The 17,742-nt window shown below is 43.5% G+C and overlaps 1 protein-coding gene across 18 annotated transcripts in view; it reads left to right on the top strand.

Moving 5' to 3' along the window:
* The window catches only part of MACF1 (microtubule actin crosslinking factor 1), a 236,991-nt gene extending 220,471 nt beyond the window's left edge, over positions 1-16,520 (top strand). For 10 of the 18 annotated variants that reach the window (XM_044997589.1, XM_044997588.1, XM_044997592.1 and 7 more), the window contains 6 exons: positions 1,101-1,118; positions 4,427-4,544; positions 10,031-10,242; positions 10,931-11,041; positions 14,301-14,424; positions 14,958-16,520. In XM_044997589.1, coding sequence (XP_044853524.1) covers positions 1,101-1,118; positions 4,427-4,544; positions 10,031-10,242; positions 10,931-11,041; positions 14,301-14,424; positions 14,958-15,214 — 840 coding nt within the window. In that variant the 3' untranslated portion in view covers positions 15,215-16,520. The remainder of the gene's footprint in view (positions 1-1,100; positions 1,119-4,426; positions 4,545-10,030; positions 10,243-10,930; positions 11,042-14,300; positions 14,425-14,957) is intronic. The other 8 variants (XM_044997594.1, XM_044997593.1, XM_044997587.1 and 5 more) reach the window with 3 other exon arrangements.
* The last annotated feature ends 1,222 nt before the right edge of the window (positions 16,521-17,742 follow it).

Raw genomic sequence — 17,742 nt, 5'->3', positions numbered from 1 at the left:
TGAGATGTTAATTAAGTCCAGAGATTAGACCAATAACATGCACTCAGGAATCTGAGACATAGATTTATCTTGGGCTCTGCAGTGAGGGAATATCATGAAGATCTTAGAGATTAGTTCCTTCTTCCCCAAGTTGATCTGAGGGTCTCTGGAGACGAGAGTTTCTGGGGAAACTGCAGCAATATACCATTAATGGAGCATACTGATTCCTTGATAGTAATCATAACTGTATGATCCTATTGGTGGAGAGCTTGCAAGTGGTTTCTCTTTCACATGAGCATGTAATGGAGAGCGTGCTCTCCTGGTGCATAAAATTTTGGATATGCCAAATAGCCCAAGGGCAAGACAAACATAGATGTGGCAGTGTTCTGAGAGAGCTTGGCCTGCTCGCTGTCGCAGATGTTGTATCTATAGATGCTATAGACAGTAACGGCCTCCAAGTTTTATGTGTGTACCTTACACCTATGATTTTCTTCAATTGATGTAGCTCATTTCTAAAAAGGTATGCAAAATATTTGTGTAATGGATCTGTTTTAAGGTACTTCATGTTTTCATTTCAAATTATTCACTGGGATGGACTGACAGCAAACCATCCAGGTTACCTGCAGACTTGCATTTTGGGCATGGAGGAGTTAAAATAGCAACACTTGAGCACATTCAAATATCAGACACATTAAAATATCAGACTTAGGGCAAGTCTACACTACCGCGCTACATCGGAGAGCGCTCTCCCATCGGCATAAAATTACTCCACCTCCATGAGAGGCAGAAGCTATGTCTCCCGCTGACATAGCACCAGTGTGGACAGCGCTCAGGTCGCTGTAACTTACGTCGCTCGGGGGGTGGCTTTGTCCCACGGTTGTGTAAATGAGCCCTTATTTGTGACTTTTGAAGCAATGAATTACAACTTCCGCTGTAGACAGAGGAGAACAGTTCGCGTGTCCAATAACATCAAGTACCCTGATTTTTAACTACCTGTGGTTAACTAAGATTTTCATGATTGTTGCATTGTTAAATCCTATAAAATGTTTTCTTGTTTTTCTCCCCCTCTTCCTCTGCTCTCCTTCTGATCTTCTCCCCACCCAAATTCTTTCTCTCCGTAGTTCTTCCTCGGCAATCAGGTACAGTGTGCCTTGCAGTGCTGTCTCTCATTCTTTTTAACAAACGTGGCTTGGTGTGTGTTTATAATACCAATCTTTCTCTTGTTGCTGTGGGAAGGTGTGATCTAAAGAATGCTGTGTTAGAGCTCGTTGTGTTACTTGGCAGAGTCTGGTATACAGAGTGACGTTCGCCTGGAAATGCGATACCAAATGGCAAAACTACTTGGAAGAAAGAAGTAAAAAGTTTAATTGGAAAATCAGAAATCTACAAAGATGGAGAGATTTAGCCTCCAAATTGCTTCTTCCTCTGATGCCCTAGTGGTATTAGAGGTTATGGCATCATTCATGTGAAAGGGAACACGTAAGTTCCATGTAAGGTACCAGGGGAACCCATGCTCATGGTGGAATTGTCTGAAAAGAGCATTGTCTCATGATTCTGACTCTACTGCTGGAGGAATTATAGAATCATAGGACTGGAAGAGACCTCAAGAGGTCATCTAGTCCAGTCCCCTACACTCAAGGCAGGGCTAAGTATTATATTGCAACACTCCTCAAAAATATATACAGGCTGAAATTTTCTGAACACAGACTGTATACCAGGATCTGGACAGGTTTGACTATAACGCGGTCACTATGGAATGAAAATGCTGTATTCACATGATCAGTCTCTTAGGTAACAATAACTAAACCCTCATCCCCTGCTTCACCGACTTTGAGTAACTCGTAACTGGAAGAAAGTTCATGAAAAATTGCATGTACCTACTCTTACATTATGGTAACTGAAGGCTGACTAGAACACAGGAATTCCATTGATAATGGGACTGGAGTGGTGGCTTTCTTTCATCACAAGAATACAGCCTCCGTTTGAACAATGAAGGAAATCCTTTTATTTTAACTGCTGAGGATTTTTAACTTGAAGAGATGGACTCTAAATGTGGTGCCATGAAAGACGGGAATGTGAATTTCTGGAGTGAAGGAAAGGCTAGAAACCTATTCCCCGTTTATTCCAGTTAGGTGACTATAGGCAAATCTTTGAAGGGGACTATAAACCTCTATCTAATTATTACAATAAATTTGTAATTAATGTTACAAGACTGGAGCAAGTTGTATAACTTGTATTTTTACCATGGAGGCCAGATTCTCCACTCTGCTTTGTTGGAGTGAAGAGGCTACAAAATGAGTGTATCCAGCTAGCCGAGGATTCCCCTAGCATGGAGGAATTACTCGGTTAGTACAGAACCAGTGCAGCGAAGGGGCATGGCCAGAGAGCCCTTGCCCTCCAGCGAGCCACAGCGGGCATAAATAGCTCTTTCTGGCATAGCAGCTGCACCAGGAGAGGCGTGTTACGCCAGGTGTGCCGAGCACATACTAGGTGCAGCTGAGAATTTAGCCTAGAAACTTCGAGACCAAAAATCATGGTCTCCAAAGCCAGACAGCCCACCTTTCCAGCACTCCGGCCCCCGACTGCTTAGCGCTAAAGATCTTCCATCTTGTGGCTCATTGGTTCTCCAGGAAGCAGAGCTGAGAATCCTGCTGCTCTAAAGCTAACTAAACTCCAGCCTCCACTTGCTGGGGAGAGCATGGAAGCAGGATCCCTTCATGAACAGACGCTGCCTGCAGCTACAGATTGAAAGAGAGCCCTAGAGATGCCCACAGCTCAGTCCCATGCCCGATAGCAAAGGGGACATCTGAAAAGAGGCTCATGCATGGAACTCTTTGAGAAAGGGTTGTGCATAACAGGGGAGAGAGGTAGTCTCAGGAGAGAAGGGGGCATATGAGATGTTTGGGTCAGGAAAAGGAACCCTTAATCCCGCTTTGTCCCAGTGCCCCCTAGCACTCTCTTTCTGCAGAAATCAATCTAGATGTGTCTTGAACTCATCTGTCATTTTGCTTACCTCAGTTACCTCCCTGGTAAGTTATCCCTTGTTTTCAGCATCGTTAGCACAATTCTGCCCGAGTTTCCCCTGGTTACTTCTCATTTCCTAAGGTTTCCATTGTGTCTCCTGGTTTTTTAATTCCTTCTCCATCTTAAAAAAAAAAAAAAAAAAGAGGGTCTCACTTATCAACGCCTTCATAATTCTGAAATCCTCTATTAGATCATGTTGAAGTATCCCCCTTTTCAAAGGCAATCAACCCAGTTTCCTTAGTTGTCCGTCATTGCTTAAGCTCCTGAGACAGGGTGGTATCTTTGCTGCTCTGTGTGGTACAAGGCCGAGTAATGTTCACAGTAGTCCAGGTGGGGTTCTGCTAGATGTCTGAGTGTCATGTAAATATGAAGAGAAGCACGTGCATGGCGGTGGATGGAGACTTTTAATCAACGGTTATGTATGATAGCACAGGGGGGCTGGAAAGAGATGTGTGATTTTGTTGATCCAGGGGCACACTTGATAATTGTTTGAAATTGGAGAGATTTTAAATTCCTAAATGAACATTATAATCACTAATAAACGTTCTGGGACTTGAGCCTTGGATTTCTACATTCTAGATTCACTATAATTGGGTGACTGTCCTGTGGGAGCTCTCTTGCTGGTTGAGGCTCAGTGAAATGCTTGCACCTCAGACTTGGTAAAGAGGTTTCATTCTCAGTGCTGATGCTGCACTGCTAGCGTTTGCTATGCCAGCCTTCAGTGACATGTCAGGTGTCTCTTTTCAAAGCGGACTGCATCAGGAGTGTCAGTGGGCAGTGCGGTCTAATGGATAGAGCACTGGGAGCAGGACTACGGTGGCCGGGTTCTACTCTTGGCTCTGCCACTGGCCTGCTATGTGACCTGAGGCAAGTCACGTCTCCCTGGGCCTCAGTTTCCTCATCTGTAAAATGGGGACAATGGTGCTGTGCTCCCCGCACTTTGTAAAGTGCTTTGAGATCTACTGATGAAAGCACTACGTAAGAGCTAAGTAGTAGTATTCATGAAATGAAAGGCAGAGCAATAAAATTCTGTTTCTATGGGTAAAACCCTCAAAAGATCAAAATATAAACTCTAATTTGCTACCTGGCCATCCTTTGATCTGCATTTGAATTTCTCAGCCTTTTTTTTTTTTTTTTGGCATTAGCCCTAGAGAATCCTGTTAATAGCATTGTCCTGCGAGTTTCTTTAGATGAAAAAATTCTCATAAATTGACCCCAAAGTGAATTGATTCCCACATAACGTAACTTTTTGACATATTTGGAGAAGCCCTAAACATTGATAAGAGCTTTGAAAATGTTTAAGGTTACAGGTAGCATTTCAGTGTAGTGATATTACTCACCCTGGCGCAGTCTGTTTTGGAGAGGAGCAGTCTCCCCATTTTATAGCCCTGTTATTTGAACTGCTTCTCTATTGGTTCCACAGTTTGGTGATTCCCAGCAGTTGCGGCTGGTCCGTATTTTACGCAGCACTGTCATGGTTCGAGTTGGAGGAGGATGGATGGCCCTGGATGAATTTTTAGTGAAAAATGACCCTTGCAGAGGTAAGGAAGAACCTGTTTCTCAGGGACCTTTCATCTCCACAATAGTCGTGAAGTCACCAGGTAGCACAAGATGCTTCATTGAAGCAGATCTCATCAATCTGTGGGCTTGTGCAAATAAAGGAAGATCTGGAGAAAATAGGAACTAAAAAAATCCAAAAACTTAGTGTGATTTTTATTGCAAGTCTCTCAATATTTGGTAGTGTTCTTAAAGCCCCAGCTTCTGGAGTCATGTGAATAGGTGAGAATCTCAAATTTTCATTTCGAAGGAAACAAACAAGTTTGTCGCCCTCCTGGTTGCTGAGAAAAGCTTGAAAATGTGATCTGAGTGCACCTGAAGGTTCAAAAATCAGAAAGCAAATAAAAAGAACTCTGTGTATTCTTCGTGTAAAAATCACATGATTTTAAGCCAATTGCAAAATTTTTGAACACCTGGGGATGGCAGTATTACAGTATGAAACCTTTGCAAAGGGTCTTCCAGAAAATCCAAACCTTGAGCATCAAGGAGTTAAAATTAGTTACCCTGAATAAAAAGAAAATCATTTTGTTAGCATCCATTTTTTTTCATACCAATTTGCTGGCCATTTCTTTTTTGTAGTTTAAACCCCTCATTTTGATTTTAAACCCCTCATTTGTTGTCTGCGCTCATTGACGATGGTCAAAAGCTGGTGTCTTGTGTGTGTTTTCCTTTGGGTTGATGGCATGTGCCGATTTCAGCAGAACTCCAGCCTTTGTGAACTTGTGTGTCTTTTACAACAAACAGTTGTCAGTGTGGATTCCGCTGTGTTAGTGTTACAAACCCAGTGTGCTGATAGTTGGCCGGTGTGTTGGAGAAATCTAATAAAAACTGTTCCAATTCCATACAAATGTAGGTAAAATCAGATGTAAGACGCCTCTAGACAATAATATTCTCTCTCTTGCTGATAAATGTGATTCGAATGTGCTGCTGCGCTCTCTATAAAGAAAACGCTCACATTGTATTTTTAGGGACAATGGTGCTGTTTCCAGAAGCTCTGTGTGTGCGTGTGTGTGTGTGTGTGTGTGCGTGCCTAAAAAATGTCCTGCAAGATTCCAGTTACCAACTCCTCCTTCCCCACCTCTCAAACAAAACGGCAGGGCCGCATGGGGTGAAAAAGAGCTGTTCTTCAACTGTGCATTTCTTGACCAGTTTCTGCTTTCTCCTGCTCTGTCCGTTTCCTTGTACGTGTGTGTTTTTCTTTATTCTAGTTCACCACCCTGGAAGTAAAATAAAGCGCTCTGATTCCAGCTCTTCGATTGCCAGTCAGTCTCCGATAGGTTGGCGTCATTTTTGCTTTATCACTCTTGCCGGCAAACCTCCCCACCCCCCCATCATTAAGAATGGCTTTGCTTCTTAACCAGCCCGCCTGCCCCACCACATCTGCTGCCTTTGCGAATGCTGAGACACAGTGGTGACAATATCAAGAATTTTCTGGTCGAGACGTTTTAAAACAGTTTTTAACTAAATCAACTCTCAGAAAATTGAGTGGCGGGTCAGAAACCGGAAAAAACACACACACACACACACAACATTATCTGTTCAAACTCAGGGTATGTCTACGCTACCCGCCAGATTGGCGGGCAGCAATCCCTCCAGCGGGGATCGATTTATCACGTCTAGTCTAGCCGCGATAAATCGACCCCCAGGCCCTCTCCCGTCGACTCCTGTACTCCAGCTCTGCGACAGGCACAGGCAGAGTCGACGGGAGAGCGGCAGCAGTCGGCTCACCGCGGTAAGTCCATCTAAGTACGTCGACTTCAGCTACATTATTCATGAAGTTGAACTTGCGTAACTTAGATCGTTCCCCCCCTGCCAGTGTAGACCAGGGCTTAGATTCATAGTTAGACATATTGATCATTGTGCTTTCTTAGATACTGTTCTGGCCTCCGTTACCGCGGTATCCGAACACTCACAATCTTACTACTACATTACCTCACAAGTAAATATATTATTCCCATTTACAGATGGGAAACTGAGGCAGATTGATTAAGTGAGTTGACCAAGGTGTGTCAGAGCATTTGTTGCCGTACTGAGAACTGAACCCAGCTCTCCTAAGTCCGAAGCTAGTGCCCTACTCACTGAGCCATCCTTCCTTGCTTACTCAGTTCAGCTCCCAGGGATCTTATTTCAGTTTATCCGAAAAGAGTTGATTTTTTTTTATCAGAAACATTTGGAAATAAACAAGGGAAGCTTAAATTTTTTTATGACCTGAAAACTGAACCGTGTACTGCATGGAAAAATTGGAGTCAGTGATTTTTCTCTGCATTTTGAAATGTTGCATCTGTGAGAGTTTCTCCTGGATCAGTATTTTTTCGTGGTAGAAAAAGATCAGAGTTAATCACAGCCAGTCCTTCTCTAAAAGGTCTTGATAAAGAGAGAGTCCATTTGGGCTTGATGTGGGACTTCCGTTTGAAATTAATAAGATGAAACCAATTCTTCAGTTTACATAGATATTTCTATTTATAAAATAATGGACGTTCCCATGCCAAGCCCTGGACACCCCATACTGTATATCATTATTCCTTTGTAGATGTTTCTAGATGTAAAAATGGACTATGGGGATGGTACATGAGGCTGGTCTTTCAAAAGCCCACCCCATAGTGAGTTTTGAAAACACTTGGTTGTCTTGGGTTTAGTCAGATACCTGTGCAGAAGATCAGCCTGGGAGCTAACCTTGTACCGAATGTATTGCTATTCTGTGCAGACAGTGAAGCGGCTTCTGATTGTGGTGTACAATGTACTATGGCCAGATGCTACCTGTCTTGAAGTGAATTGCAGTGAGTGGTTTTTACAGACCATTTCAGGGCATCTTCCTGTTAAAAAATAATCTGTATTACAATAGTGCCTAGAAACTCCTACATGCTAGGTGCTATGCAAGTGCACAAAGATACAGTCCTTGTCCCGAACCTAAATAGACAAAATAAACGGGGGGGTTGCAAATAGAAGCCCAGGGGGAAAGTGACTTGCCCAAGGTCAAACAGCAAATCAGTGGCAGAGCTGGGAATAGACCCCAGGTCTTCTGAGTCTCCCAGTCCAGTGCCGACCATCTTACGTGATGGATTTGTTAATGAAAACGTGTTAAATCCAGCCTCAAGATAGGAAGAATTTTGCAAGGGATAAAGGATGTTCTCTCAGGACAAAAATCTGACTCCCATGTATTTTATAGCTGAACGGCCAGGTCTGTGTACGGTCAACCTGGGCCTTTTTGTTGCCGGTGTGTTTTTTGCCTTGGCACGTTACATTATTCTTTTTGGTGTTCTTTGCGTAAGCTGGAGAACTCCCCATGTGGACTAAAGGAATCTCTGCTGTGATTCTCGCTTGTGGCTTTCAAATGTCCTAAAGGACCTTTGAGAGCAATGAATGTCTGCACATTACCACCGGAAACCACATCCTGCAGAGCACCAGTTGAGATACATGTCGCTAAAACTCTGTTTAAAAGATAGTGCTGCTGCTTGAAGTGGGAGTTGAACTGTTTTCTCCATTTTTCCTCTTCCGGAGAGCTCAGTGTGGGGAGTGAGAGAGGCCCATGGTGAAGCCTGGCAGCGACCAGCCTTGGGCTCCTGGGATTCTCAGAAAGGGGAATGAGCCACACCCCACTGAGTGTGAGATGCAGTTTCAGACTCGGATTCAAGCATGTATTTGTTTTACAATGAGGGTAATTAACCATTGGAACAACGGTTGTGATGGATTCTCTGTCACTGGCAACATTTAAATCAAGACTGAATGTTTCTCTAAAAGATCTGCTCTAGTTCAAGCAGGAATCAATTCAGGGAAGTCCGACAGCCTGTGTTGTACAGGAGGCCGGACTAGACAATCACAGTGGTTCCTTCCGGCCTTTGTAACGTATAAATCTGTAGCAGCAAAAAAAAAAGCCAATGATATTTTTGGCCGCGGTACATTGTATCTTGTAAGAGGGATGCGTTAGTTCCACTATGCACCACGGAGGAGCCTACCTGTAAAACGCCTCGTGGTTCTGGGCATGTTGGTAATTAGATAGATGTCAACCCACTGGAAGGAGTTCATAGAAGAGCAGTAAAAATGATTAAAGGGCTGGAAGAATTGACTTGTGAGGAAAGGAATTAACAAAATAAGATAGCTTGATCTTGATTAAGTAAGGGCCATAATAAGCAGGTATATTGCTTAGAAGATGTAAGCATCAAGGAGCGAGGAGGGTTGTTTAGGGCATAATCGAGTGGAGAAATATAAAGGCAAATAGAGAGTGTGTATTGAGAACAAGTTCCCAAGAACAAGGCTTGTTCGAAGGTGAAATCCTCTCCCAAGGGAAGCAGTGACTGATGCATGTTGGGACTCCAGAGGCGAACCGCCTCCAGCCCATTGAAGGAAAGCAAATGCAACACGACTTCTTTGGCAGGGAGAGTGAAGTGTGTGTCGGGTCTGGGACCGGAAACGGTCTTTCCCCACCCCAGCCCTCTGGGAGAACGAAAAAAGGAAATGTCTAACAGGCCTTACTCATTACAGTCTCTTCCTTATGTGAAACAGGTTAGGTCTGGTAGGAGTCAATACGCCCCTTGATCTCAGCGTGGTCTTTGAGACCTTAATTGCTTTTGATTATCTTTTGAAGCTCATGCTAAATATTCTTTGCTTCTGTCACCTGGGCCTTGTTGCTGAAATCAGCATGATTCGGAAGCGGTGCTGCTTGCTTTCTGTAAGCTCTTGAATTTACTAGTGCAATGCTGCTGCTTCCGCTCCACTGTTGATGCTTTGCTACGGGGGTTTCCGAGAACAACCCTGCAATTGCGTCTTTGTCTTTCAAGTCTAACACATTGAACCTAATGTTGCTCCTTTGTCCTGTAAGGCTTTGTGCATGGCCTTGCTCCTACCTACTTAATGAATTTGCTCTCTGTATATACTTGGTGAGTTTCTGAGATACTGACCTATGCTGATCTTACTATCTCAGGACATAGAACTTCCAGCTGCATTGTTACCCCATGGCTTGTTGCAGAGAAACCCTCCAGTTCCTGGGACTTTCCGATCCAAATTTTACATCTGCCCTCTGATATGAGCTGTTGTAGCTTGGGAAATGGATCATGCTCCACATGTGGGTGTGAGAGCAGGAGTACAACCTTTCCGAGCAGTTCTGTTCAGCATTTTTAAACTGTCCTAAGAATGTCATCAGCTGCTTGTGCTAATTTTAACTAGACTTGTTATCATAGGCCCAGGACATGCATAAAAGTTGCATAATTCTGTTTGAACTCCTGGACCTGTAGGGTTCTTTTGCCTATCACAAGTCTTCAAAAACCAATCAGCAAAGTGACATCGTCGCAACAGAGCGAGAATGCTGCACAGGTCTCGCTCTGCAGTGAGCAGGATGAGAGCAAGACATCCTTTGTAGGTCAGAGGTGGCGTTTCCAAGACGTTGCAAGGATGTCTTCCTGGGGCTAAGCAGGAGTTGGGTGAAACTCCTCAGGAGTGTGGGTTTTTTCAGGAGTTGCTTTGTTTCCTCTTTCAGCACGAGGAAGGACCAACCTCGAACTTAGAGAGAAGTTTATTTTACCAGAGGGAGCCTCGCAGGGAATGACGCCTTTCCGGTCACGGGGTCGAAGGTCAAAACCCTCCTCCCGGGCTGCCTCCCCAACGCGGTCCAGCTCTAGTGCGAGCCAGAGTAATCACAGCTGCACCTCTATGCCATCCTCTCCAGCAGCGCCTGCTAGTGGAACCAAGGTACGGCTGATAGTCCTTTGCTCTCCTGCTGCTCACACCCACTCAGACCCCATTCCAAGGAGACCAGGAGCTGAAGCATTAGGTCGGAGAGGTTTTTGCGGGGGGACTCAGAAAATAGGCTAATGTAGGCTTCATTGGCGGACACCTGAATGGCAGAGCCTGGTTTAAACTGATACTTGAGGCAGGGATAAACCCATTGATTGTACAGTCGCTATTTTTAAATCATTCATGCTACAAGTTTCTTCTCGCTTTGTACACACTGCACCCGCAGGTAGGTGATCATTCGTAGAGAGAACATAAACACGTCTCAGGAAAGGCTGAGTTGCCTATGGAGGTTGTTTTTATTTTTATGTTCTCACATGGGACCGTTCCCGATTCTCCTGTCTTCCACAAGGCAGGATTTCCCCTCTGTGCGATAGGAGCAGACTTGTCTCGGACATCACTGTTCACGCAAGCAGCCGGCTAGCACGAAGGAGGAAGTGGCTGCCTTTTTGTGTCTCCTTCTCACCGCATCGTGCCAAATGTGCATTTTATTTTATCGTCTGTTTCTTTTAGAATTTATGTATTTTTCTGTTTGTTTTTCCCATTTCGGATACTTTTCTGTTCCATTTTCACTCACTTTTCACCTCTTCCCTCCCCCCCCTCCCTCCTTTCTCCCTCCCCTTCCTTTGGATTTTCCATTTCACAGACTCCACATCACTTCTCTCGCTGTTATGACAAACCCTGGTTGGTAAACAGTAAAGCTGGCACCCCTCACAGGGGCTTCGATAATTCCGACTCCCACCTGTCCAGCGCCGAGGTAGAGTATGGCTCTGCTAGTCAAAGGACCTGTTAAAAGGAAGGAACGCGGCCGCTTCCTTTGTCTGCTGAATGCTTTTCTTTTATGATAGCAGCGCTTGTTAGCACAGCTAACGCTAAGACTGGTGGCGTTTTTCAGGGAGTCCTAACTCGGATTCAAAAGAAATTCACACGAGAATGAAACTCAATGTGCACGATGCCTGCAATCCATTTTTACCCCCTTTTCAGCAATTTTAAAACGGTAACTTATCCAATTGCAAAACCCAATGTAACTTTTCCTGGCTTCGGCCACTTTTTTTTTTTTTTAGCATTCAAAAAAAGACCATAATGAAAACTAGGGCCTCTTAATATTAAAACTAGGAATAAAATCACCGAGTTAGCACTTGAAAATCAGCTACAGCGCATGCACAGTAACCACTCTTGCCATAGTTTTCTGAAGTACATATGCCCATCAGCGTATTTCGGCATATCTGATATGTCCGATAACATCACACACTGATGCGAGACCGCTGCAATACTCAAATACAGCGGGGTGAATTCAGGCTGGAGGCTGAAGTTCCAGCCTGAACTTAGAATTTTCTGATCTCTGGGAATTGGTGGTGCTTCAGAATTTTAATGTAAATTTTGGTGATTTAACTTACTGGCGATTTGTCATGTCTCCCATACTTGATCTTCCCTTGAAAATAGTTCCTGAAGTTTTGTTATCAAAAAGTCAGGTATAATTCCTGAAATGTTTAAAATGATCCACTTGTTTCCATAAGAAAGGCTTTGGGAAGCTGTTGGGAAGATACTGCAATTTTGTTATAAAGTCCGATCAAGGGCCAGATCAAAAGCTCCAGTATTTACTGACGATGTAAAAGAGTCGCTCTCAAAACTAAAAAGTGCCGGAGAGAAATGCACGTAGAGGGAGCTACTTTCAAATTTCTTAAAACCTCATTCCACCGTTTGTGTTTGGTCCTATTCAAAGGCTTGTCCAGCGCTTTAAAACGTGTTGATGGAACTTAACTGCCATGTATCCAACGAGGCATCCATCCTCTTTCTTGACTTTCCCTTTGCTTCCTCTCCCTTTGCTGTAGCTTCACGAGACAGAAAGAAATTAAAATCTCTCCAATTCACATCAGAGGGAGTTTGAGGAAATCTCTCTCCAGCTGTTTGTCAGAAGATTTATTCCACAGCGACTCTCCAGCTATTAAAAGGCATTTCTTTCTACGGTGACACGAACTGAAAATTGCAAAAGGATGTCCAGCTGTTGTTGAATCAGTCTGCCCTTTGTGCTGTTAAACTCACAAAACTGGGTGACTGGGCAACAACATGGCAGATAAATTTCAGTGTTGATCAATGCAAAGTGATGCACATTGGAGAACACAGTCCCAACTAGACGTACAACTATACGTACAATGATGGGGTCTACATTAGCTGTTACCACTCAAGAAAGAGATCTTGGAGTTATTGTAGATAGTTCTCTGAAAACATCCACTCAGTGTGCAGCACCAGTCAAAAAAGCAAACAGAATGTTGGGAATTTTTAGGAAAGGGATAGATAGTAAGACAGAAAATATCATATTGCCTCTATATAAATCCATGGTACGCCCACATCTAGAATACTGCGGGCAGATGTGCTCGCCTCATCTCAAAAAAGATATATTGGAATTTGAAAAGGTTCAGAAAAGGGCAACAAAAATTATTAGGCGTCTGGAACAGCTTCCATATGAGGAGAGATTAATAAGACTGGGACTTTTCAGCTTGTAAAAGAGACCACCAAGGGTGGATATGATAGAGGTCTATAAAATTATGACTGGTGAGAAAGGAAATAAGGAAGTGTTATTTACTCCTCATAACAAGAACTAGGGGTCACCAAATGAAATGGATGGGCAGCAAGTTTAAAACAAACAAAAGGAAGTATTTCTTCACACAACGCAGTCAACCTGTGGAACTCGTTGCTGGAGGATGTTGTGAAGGCCAAGACTCTAACAGGGTTCCAAAAGGAACTAGACAAGTTCATGGAGGACAGGTCCATCAATTGCTATTAGTCAGGATGGGCAGAGATGGTGTCCCTAGCCTCTGTTTGCTAGAAGCTGGGAATGGGCGATGGGATGGATCACTTGATGATTCCCTGTTCTGTTCATTCCCTCTGGGGGACCTGGCATTGGCCACTGTCGGAAGGCAGGATACTGGGCTAGATGGACAATTGGTCTGACCCAGTCTGGCTGTTCTTACATAAAATGCCAGAATCCCAGTACCTGCGAGATTGGCTGTAATCTTGGGTGACTGTTTTCCTGCAATTAGTTTATGTTGTCTTAAAACCAGCACTAGGCTTATTTTAGAAACTTGGAGCTGCTCTTTCCAGTTGGACTCAGGAGTCTTCTCTTCATTAGAGCTGTTATTCTGACTTAGTCACGCTTTCTTCGGTTCCCTCTTTCTGTGGCAAGAGAAGTAACAGTGGGAGAAAGCTTTGTGTTGTGTTGCTTCCTCTAATGTTTATCTGCAACATCGTAAAGGTCACGGAACACACTGTGTAACAGAAACCAGAGTGTGAGTAGCATCTAAAGCTTCACTGAGAAGCTTTCAGTTATGATAGAGACCTTCTGGCCTGCATGTGTTCATTCACCACTAGTGCTTGAACGAATGTCTTGGATTTTTTTTTTTAATATTTAAAATTCTCTTTCTTGGTTGTCTGTCCCAATTTCTATACATTAGGCTGAAATCCCTTGGCCCTATTAAGTCACTTGGGACTGAAATTTGGCGCACACACCAAAAAAAAAAAAAACCCAACAGATTTTCACCAAAAAATAATTAACCTTTACAATTGTTCTGGACTTCTTAAATACTAAACATTTCCCAGGATTTCATGTGACTTTTTGTGTGGCTTTTAGACCCAAACCAGTACTTGGTCCTTAAGGTGGACTACAGCTGGCAGGTGTTTTGAAATAGATCTATAGCTTAGTCAGAGATGGATAGATACAGATATAAAAACATATCAAACGAAACGAAATAATTAACAATGGGTTTGAAGGGGAAAGCACTAGCATGTAGTGCTATCCTGAAGGCCCAAAACCACCACTGGTGTGAATGTTTTCAGGGACTAGGCTTTGGTTTAGCAATAAAACAATCCCTGTGTGTGTTCTCCTTGACCTTTACGATGATGATGGTATTTATATATTGGAATCCTGTTGCCGGGATCTACCTCTGATGTTAACCCAGTCCGAAGTGAATTATACCATAACCTCTAAAAGGCTCTAAAGGTGCATTCTTTATCCAAAGGTGACGCCGTCTGCAGGCAGCAAGCTGAAGCGACCGACTTTTCACTCTAGTCGAACGTCTCTTGCGGGTGATACCAGTAATAGTTCCTCTCCCGTCTCTACAGGTGCCAAAACCAATCGTGCTGGTAAGTCCTAAGCTGACTGTTTTACCTGTAATGGGTGCTAAAATAAGTGCTACCTCCTCTCATAGCTGTCCCTGTCTATGGATTCCAATCAAGAGAAAGGAGAAGCAACTGCCCATCTGTAAAGGGCATCGTTCTACAGGCTGGTCTGTTTATCCACTTGTTGTAGAGATGTTTCAGGGATTGCCTTGATCCTGAGTAGTTTGGGATGCATTTTAAGAGGGGTTTCCTTTAAATTGTGTTCAGAATAAAAGCTTCATACCACAGACCCTCTGTCTCCCAGAGCCTGGAGTGAAAACAGCCAGAAACAAGCTGTGAAATTCTCCAGTGAGTCTTAAAGTTTTAGGCAAAGTTGCTCACTGTCATCATAGAGCGACCAGTGATCCTGTATTTATTGCACAGTCTTCTAATAACATTGCTGCTATCGTTGGGTCTGCAAACTGGTGGCGGTACTGAAGGAGGGTGGGGTCCATTTGCTAAGGGTTAGAATGGGGAGATATTTCAGCGTGGTCACAAATACCTGGATTTAATTTCAGATCCTAAAAAAACAGCCAGTCGTCCCACGAGTCGCGCCGGGAGCCGGGCCGGGAGTCGGGCCAGCAGCCGGCGGGGAAGCGACGCCTCCGATTTTGACCTTCTGGAAACTCAGTCAGCCTGTTCGGACACTTCAGAAAGCAGCACGGCAGGGGGTCAAGGCAGTTCGCGACGGGGGTTGGCGAAACCTTCCAAAATCCCAACCATGTCCAAGAAAACTACCACGGCCACCCCCAAAACTCCAGGCCCCAAGAGATAATACTGTCCCAACACCCCCTAAAACAAAACAAACCTGTGTCCAATTTTTAACCCTGCTACGTACATTGGATGTATATTTATTCTCAACGGGAAAAATTATATTGTTAAAAGTGTAAAAGAACAATTGTGTTATGAAGCTGCCTTATTTGGGGTTTTTTTTTTTCTTTTTTGTAAGTTACTATTTTCATGTGAATATTTATGTAGATAAAATTTGCCTCCTGGTCACCCCTATTCACAACGGGGCCCAGAAAACTGAAATGTGGGAGAGAGAAAGCAAGAAAGAAAGTCAAGATGTGAAAGTGTAAAAAAAAAAAAAAAGTTAAGAAAAAAATTATAAATAGGATTTCTGCGCGGTGCAGGGTGTGAACCTGCTTTATCTTTTAGGATTGTTCCTAAATGCATCTTTATAACTTGACTTGCTGTCTCAGCGAGATAAATTATATTTAAAAAACAAAAAAACCCTGAATCCTACAGTGTTCAAGGAACTCTTTTTTGTAAATCATGGATACCTCAAACAGAGAAACGTGAGGTGAGGGGATTTGGGCGTCTGCTTCCATTTTTTTAAAGGTTCTGTGATTTTACCTGAAGAAATTGGAGTTTGTTTGAATTAATAAAATTTGCACATGCTACAGTAAAGGGGTTCATTACAAATGCTGTCTTTAAAATACTGTCCCAGCACTTAACGCTTTTAACGAGCAAATAAGAGTGATGGGTTTTGGGGGTAGAAGTTGAAAGTCATCCAGAAGAGAGCACTGGGTTGGCAACACTACAAATACGTCCTTTAGAGGATGGGACAAAAAGGTGCTTCTGTCACTTCCTGTCCTACAAGTCAGAAGACACTTCAGGATGGCCACCCAGTCAGTTCGCATAAGAGACTGACACACATTGTTTGTTACAGAATTGCTATTTATCTGCACCTCTTTTCCTATTTATTATTTGACTGGTCATTCTACTTCAAACCAGGCTGAGATTTACGTCACCTCTACTCCTAGAAGAAACCTGGGACTTACATGCACAGTTGCTTGTCCTTTAAATGAGTCTCACCAGCGCACTTGCTAGCAAGTCCTATCTCGCTTTTGTATGCGACTTTTCTTTGTGATAAAATCAACTGACCAAGTGACCATGAGGAGGGTGGGTCTGGGGAGGGGCTATCTGGACTTCCTGTATTTATTAAATATTGTTCCTCTTCAGCTCTGACCATATTGCTGTGTGATTCTCTCAATTGGTTTAATTGAGGCAGAAACTGAAGCTCAACCAATGAACTGTTTAAAACAGTTTTTTTGTATTAAAATTGCTTGCAGTAATAACCACCTCGCTTTTTATTTTATTCCACCGGGCTAGCTTTATAAACATCCGTATTAAAGGTGAAACGTTTTCTTACAAAGCAAAAGCAGCGTGGCTGTATAAAAATGTATTTTGAATGGATCTATAATGCAGCAAAAGTTGCCTTTTGAGAGAACGTGTCAGAGATTGGCTTAGAATTTATGGTTCACCGCTCTTTAATTCCTGTGCTTTCTATTCTTTTGCCATCTAGGCATTTCACAATCAAACCACGTGCTGTGGTGGGTTCTCCAATAACTATTGCATAAGACATCAGGACTCTAACCACCACTCAACCCACCGAGTGGTATCAAGTGAATAGAAATCAGTGCAGAGACAGATATAGGTTATGAATTCACACCATCCTCCACCACTCAAAGCAAGCAGCTGTGCTCTGCACTGCCAAGAGCTTCTGGGTGAACTCCAGGTGAAGTGCATTGCACTAATTTAGCCTGGAGCTTCTGAGGGTCTGGATAACTGGTGCAGGGTCCACATTTAAGAGGAACGAGCTGCTTGCTTGCCAGGTAGGAAGATGTTTGATGGTTTGGGTTATGTAATTACTTTGCAAAAGATGGACTTGAGATCCTTATTAGTTCCATTTCTTTTTTTTCCCTCGCCAAGGGATTTTACATGTATATCCCAGGGAAGCAGGCTAATCTAATCTACTCTATGATGTAATGCTGGACTGTCTGGGGAGAGAAATGGTCGGTTCCACGGTGGAGCTATACATAAGAACGTGCAGTCGTTAAAGACTCAGCTTAATAATAGAAAGTGAGCCATAGAAAGTGAACGCTCTGGGAAATTGGCTCGCAAAGCAAAAGAACCAGCGTGGAGCAATGGAAGGTTAGACAGCTGGCCCAGACAAACCCTACTCCAGTTTAAAAGCTGCATGTGGCCGTGCTATGGGAAGTAAAGCAATGTGCTGGCTTAAGGTGCCTGTCATTGCCAAGAGTCCCGCTCGGCCATACTGCTGCATGTGACCAGGGGAAATAATGCATTTGGGATCCTGCTGTAGGACGTACTGGATTTTAAAGTCCCTCTAGCCCAAGCTGTGTAAAGTCAGTACTAGCCCTAGGGGAGCAAACAGTAAAATCTAGATCAAGTTGGCTTGGAAAACCAAGGTTTTTTTCTGCCCCTTCCTGTCACATTCCGTCTTCCTACACCTGCACTGCAGGGAGTGAGACCCTGTGGTGCAGGTGCTTGTAAGAT

The sequence above is a fragment of the Mauremys mutica genome, chromosome 23 (assembly GCF_020497125.1).
Source record: "Mauremys mutica isolate MM-2020 ecotype Southern chromosome 23, ASM2049712v1, whole genome shotgun sequence".
In the NCBI taxonomy this organism is placed as follows: domain Eukaryota; kingdom Metazoa; phylum Chordata; order Testudines; family Geoemydidae; genus Mauremys; species Mauremys mutica.
Note: the sequence above shows the minus strand (reverse complement) of the source record. Positions and strands in the feature narration are given on the sequence as shown.